Source organism: Populus trichocarpa, chromosome 5 (genome assembly GCF_000002775.5).
Source record: "Populus trichocarpa isolate Nisqually-1 chromosome 5, P.trichocarpa_v4.1, whole genome shotgun sequence".
Lineage (NCBI taxonomy): Eukaryota > Viridiplantae > Streptophyta > Magnoliopsida > Malpighiales > Salicaceae > Populus > Populus trichocarpa.
Genome location: NC_037289.2, coordinates 4,943,184 through 4,948,938, shown reverse-complemented (window position 1 = coordinate 4,948,938; position 5,755 = coordinate 4,943,184). Strand labels below are relative to the sequence as shown.

General features: G+C 35.2%; 1 protein-coding gene across 2 annotated transcripts; it reads left to right on the top strand.

The window, feature by feature from the left end:
* Nucleotides 1-498: 498 nt before the first annotated feature.
* Nucleotides 499-5,554, top strand: LOC7479188 (uncharacterized). Of its 2 annotated transcripts, none has more exons than XM_006382835.3 (4): nucleotides 499-1,410; nucleotides 4,537-4,629; nucleotides 4,754-4,821; nucleotides 5,054-5,554. In XM_006382835.3, exons 1-4 carry the CDS (start codon nucleotides 784-786, stop codon nucleotides 5,214-5,216), a joined length of 951 nt encoding a protein of 316 aa, XP_006382897.2. In that variant the 5' UTR covers nucleotides 499-783; the 3' UTR covers nucleotides 5,217-5,554. The 2 variants fall into 2 exon arrangements, with proteins under 2 accessions (XP_006382897.2, XP_002307077.1); XM_002307041.4 differs by lacking the exon at nucleotides 499-1,410 and adding an exon at nucleotides 2,811-3,897.
* Nucleotides 5,555-5,755: the final 201 nt, after the last annotated feature.

Genomic DNA, 5,755 nt, shown 5'->3' with positions numbered 1-5,755 from the left:
TACATAATTTATTTATTTTATTAAAAAATATATTAATAACATTTAAATATATTTTTTATGTTCAAAATAAATTTGATTCGACCTGCAGCATAATACGGACAATGATTTAAATATATTATTAACGTAACATTAAAATGTGTGGCTAAACTATTAACTTGAAGAACATTTTGATTTATTTTGTTCAGTTTTTTTTTTAATTTCAATTTTATTATTTAACAACTTTTTTTATTATTTAGTTTGTTTTTCAATTTTATTATTCAGTATTAGTTGTTTTAGAAACTATGTTTTGTAATATTTTATGATTTTTTTCTATTAAATTATTTATTGATCGTATAAATTTAGTTTTTTTTTCTTAATTTCAATATTTAATTTTAAGTCTATTTGAAGTGATTTTTTTACTTGTTTTTTTATCTATTTATCTTGATATTATAATTCAGGTTGTATGTAAAATGAAATATTGGCACAATGAAGTTCATGCCACATTGGAGAGAAAATACTTGTTTCATTTGTGTTCTAAGAACCTAAGAAGAAGAAGAAGAAACCTCTGTGAGAACAAATTAGAGGTCCAACTGCATCACCCCAAATTTCATCCACTAAAAGCAATCTCGTTGCTTCTTTAAGCACCGAAAAATAAAAATAAAAATAAAAATAAAATTCCTTTATCACTCTGTCTCTCACTCTCACTCTTTTCACTAACCAATCATGACAAAACGTTTTTTCCCCTGAATTATCTAAGTATATGTGAAGCCAAAATCCAAAAACAGGCACAAACTGCAACCCACGATGACAAGGTGTTTCAGTTTCGTTGCAGCACAAGACTCATACTATAGGTACTGCTTTAAACGAGCCGGCCTGAAATCATCCACAACCAATCTCGGCGACGGCACGATCATGCACTGCTGGATTCCAAAGATGCACAACCCATCAATACCTACGCTACTATTAATCCACGGTTTTGGTGCCAACGCCATGTGGCAATTCAACGGTCTAATCCCTCATTTCATGTCCACATTCAACGTTTATGTGCCGGACCTCCTATTCTTCGGAGAATCCTACACAACACGGGCAGAAAGGTCCGAGTCGTTCCAAGCACAATGCGTTATGAGCCTCATGGAGGCCCAAAACGTAGCCAAGATGGACGTGTTTGGGCTGAGCTACGGCGGGTTCGTGGCGTATAGCATGGCGGCACAGTTTAAAGAGCGCGTGGGGCGCGTGGCTCTAGGATGTGCCGGGGTTTGTTTTGAAGAGAAGGACGCGGGGAGCATGGAGGTGTTTAAGGTGACAACGGCGGAGGAGGCTGTCAGTATTTTGCTGCCGCAAACACCAGAGAAAGCCAGGGAGATGGTGAGGTTGTCATTTTATAAACCACCACCTAGCATGCCTTCTTGTTTTCTCTGGGACTTCATTGAGGTTAGTCATCGATCGTGTGTTCTATAACATAACATCTTATCCATCGATATTGATTCCAGAGAATACAGTGCTTGATTATAAATTATTCCTTACATTGCTGCTGATACGCTTAATAATAGGAAAATTAATTTTTTCTGATGAACATGTGACTAGTTTCATCGCAGACTGTTTTTTTCCCCCAAAAGAATCAAGAGGGAGAATAATAGATTGAATGCTTGAAACACGAGATCTAGCTTTCAAGTCAAATGTTTCGAATATTCAACTATGGAGCAAGGTGTTTCAAACATTCGTCCCTAATTTTCCTTGGTTTGGCAATGATATTAGGACATGTATAGAGTTAGATCAAATGTCATCTTGTAAAGCTCCCTCCACGTCTGGTCTTTATTGCCCTCTCCTCGTCAACAAGTTAATATCATCCAATGAATCCCTGTCAGCATTGGAAAAAACAACAAGAAAAGCCAAAAACATGAACAATTCCACCGGTCACATTCATTGGTTCATAAAATAAATGGATAAATTGTGCAATTCGCATGTAAAATGCAAATAAATAAATAGTGAAATAACATTTAAGTCAAAAGTTTTGGCAAGATAGTATATTCGTGAATGCATTGAGAATCGTGAAATTTTTTTCATTGATATCACGGTTTTTAATTGTAATATTTATTTAAATTTAAGATTAATTGTTCTATTATTTCATAAAAAAAATCATAAAATTATCAAGATTTTCAAAATTAAGGTCCCGTGATAAAAATTTTAAAATCTAAAGATATTTTTTTTTGAAAATAACCTCTAGAAGTTCATATAAAAATTTTAAAAAAATATAATGATATAAAAAAAATTATAATTTTTTTAAATTGTTATTTTAATTTTGCACGACCAATCAACTCTTGGACCTAAAACTATTATATTATTACATATGCTAAATTGAAATTAACAAATGAGAGAAAAAAGAATAAGACAATCCCTTTATGATTGAAACCAAAATTCATTCTATATATCTTCATTCAACTCAAAAAAAAAAAAAAAAAAATCAAATCGAAAGACTTTCCTAATTCAGGTAAAAAAGCAATAAATACCTTTTTTTTACAAGTTGACAAGAAAAATTGCTTTCAACTTGAATAGAAGAAAAAAAACATATTAACCCAAATTAATTAATATAACACAAAAAGGTACAATTTAGATGAAAAAACTGAAAAATGATATTTTTTTAACAAGCATGAAATAAAAAAATCCTTTAACATTCAAGATAATATTACTAAAAAATACAAAGTTATAAAATCCAAAAAGAATCATGTTCGGGTTTAAGATTCAGGTTGAACAAATTAATCCCAGTTAATTCATTTATTTTTTATAAAAAATTAAACTAAATTTTAACTATATTGTAAATTGACCGGTTCAATTAATTGGGTTAAATTTAGTTAACTTTGTGTTGATTTGTTTTTAAAAAATGGTTCCAGACAAGGACCAGATCCGCAAAACCAGGTTCTGTAATTGTAAAAACTAAAAAGAAGAGAGTTTTACTTATCTTATTAAGAAGCCTAAAAATAAAAACACCTCTACAAGAGAAAAAAAGAAGAAGAAAAATCTACAAAACAAGAAATTAGAGAACCACCTCTGGAGTAACTTAAAATGTTTTATCCCCCCATCCCCACCACCACCACCACCACCACCACCACCATCGATCATCTTTCTCTTTCGGTCACGTTTTTTCATATATTCTCATCATAATAGAATCCGTATAATTCTTTCACAATCTTTTATTTTTCACCAAGCTGATCACAAAATATTTCTGAAACTAAAACCGCACAAGAACCCCCTATCCCTCGCTAATCTCCTCCCCTAAAGAAACTTACCCCGATGGCAAAGTGCTTTAGTTTTGCTGCAACACAGGACTCATGCTACCGTTACTCCTTCACTCGAGCAGGCCTAAAATCATCCACAACCGACCTCGGCGACGGCACGATCATGCACTGTTGGATCCCAAAGAGACACAAACCATCAAAACCTACGTTACTATTAATCCACGGCTTCGGTGCCAACGCAATGTGGCAATTCAACGGTCTAATCCCGCAGTTCATGCCCAGATTCAACGTTTATGTACCGGACCTCCTATTCTTCGGAGAATCCTACACAACAAGAGCAGAAAGGTCCGAGTCGTTCCAAGCGCAATGCGTTATGAGCCTAATGGAAGCCCAAAAAGTAACCAAGATGGACGTGTTTGGGCTGAGCTATGGCGGGTTCGTGGCGTATAGCATGGCGGCACAGTTTAAAGAGCGCGTGGGGCGCGTGGCTCTAGGATGTGCCGGGGTATGTTTTGAAGAGAAGGATGTGGGTGGTGGAGGAGTGTTTAAGGTGGTGACAAGTATTGAGGAAGCTGCTGAGGTCTTGATTCCACAAACACCTGAAAAAGCTAGACAGTTGGTGAGGTTGTCTTTTTATAAACCACCATCAAGTATGCCCTCTTGTTTTCTTCAAGATTTTATCGAGGTTAGTTTCAAGCTTTCATGACTTCGGTGCACACTTCAAAGTTGGATAGATGACATCTCTTGCTTTAAAACTAAGAAAAAAGAAGAAAAAAAGTTTGCATCTTTTTTCTTTAATGTGAGAAAAGCTAAAATGTGCACTTAATTAGTTTACACCTGAAGAGGTAATGGTCTTGAAGAGTAGTACTAAGACATTCCTGCAAGAGAATTTCAAGTTAATTAGAAAGAATAGCGAGGGCTTTGAAATTCCATGCTACTTGGCCTGAAGATTGAGAAGTTAATATGAATTGCATATGTCTTGGCACATTTCTCATTAATGTAGCTAGTCTTTTCTAGAGGTTGCTACATTTTTGTTTTTCGATTTTTCACCTGGCCTCGCCATTCTCATCTTCGGCATCATGTCAAAGGCCTTCAAAGAGGCCCTTGATGTGTGTTGACTGTAGTTCATTGACCGAGTGCATGTGACTCAAAAAACATCTCGTTGCTGCAGAAAGTGGAATTCTGTCACATCTAGTGCTATTTCATTTTCATCTTTTTTTTCGTCTCAAATTTGCACACTATTCGTTTATGTTGCATGTAAGTTGTTCTGAAGTAGAATGAGTCGTGTTTGGAAGTTTTGTCATCATTTTTGTTTTGTGAACAGGTAATGTGCACTGATTTCCGTCAAGAGAAGGAAGAATTAATCCAGGCATTACACAAAGATAGAAAGATGTCAGATCTTCCTAAGATAACTCAGGTACTGTAATATTAACACCTCTTTCAATTCCAATACATATATGTGTGAATATTTTCTGGTTCAAATTTAGCTGCTGTTGATCTTCTTGAGCACCTTCTAAAAGGAGTATTTTTCCTCTATGCAGCCTACACTAATAATCTGGGGAGAACATGACCAGGTTTTCCCCCTGGAATTGGCACACAGATTAGAAAGGTAATCAATTCTTGAGTACCTGTTCAGCTCAGTGTACTTTTCAAGCTTTCATATCTATCTAATAGGAAAGAACATAAAAGCATCCACTTTTGAACAATCTTGGAACCTGCTCTACCTACTCCCCTTCCTGATACGGTCATCTATTCAGCAATCAACTGGGACTTTTGTGGTTAGTAACTGTGCTAGTTGATGCAATAATAAGTTAATGATTTTTCTTCATTGACCTGTGCAGGCATATCGGAGATAATGCAGAATTAGTGATAATAAAGAATGTCGGTCATGCACTCAATGCAGAGAGGCCTAAGGAGCTGTATAAGCACTTAAAGTCTTTCTTCATTGACAGTCATCCTTTATCAAAGCAAGCAAGCCACGGAAACGGTACTAAGTCAGATTGAAATACCTACCTAGAATGATGAGGAGAACTCAGGAGTTTCTGATTTCTCTATTTAGATTGCAACTTGCGTGCACTGAAGACAATTCGAAGCTTATAAATGTACTCATTTAATTATTGAGAGACGAGAAAGTAGATCAATTCAATCCCCTCATCTCTGAGGAAACTGGTTAGGTAACACTTGCAATCTCCTATTTTGAAAAGTTTGCACTGCAAAAACTGGAGAAATTTTTCTGTGATTGTTGCATTCCTTTTGTTGCTGACAGAGTTTTGGATGCTCCTCTGTATCTCTGTATGTATATGCACATTTAGTTTTAATTTATTTATTATATTCTATATTAATTATGGGCTTATCCAAAAATTGCTTATTCGTATGTTACTGAATGAAAGCTGAACTGCCCTTTTTCTACACCATCATAGGCATGGATGTAGAACTCACAGTCCTTTGCTCTACCTCAAATCAAAGCCTTTTGGAAGTTGTTTGAATGGTGAGGAATTATGTAACTACTAACTAGGAATTTGAGGGAGTTGAAAAGGGAGTCA

Coding starts and splice junctions, on each gene's coding strand:
- LOC7479188 (XM_002307041.4), top strand. CDS start 3,268: ATGGCAAAGTGCTTTAGTTTTGCTGCAACACAGGACTCATGCTACCGT. Junction 4,630..4,753: donor ATCTTCCTAAGATAACTCAG/GTACTGTAATAT, acceptor TCCTCTATGCAG/CCTACACTAATAATCTGGGG. Junction 4,822..5,053: donor TTGGCACACAGATTAGAAAG/GTAATCAATTCT, acceptor TGACCTGTGCAG/GCATATCGGAGATAATGCAG.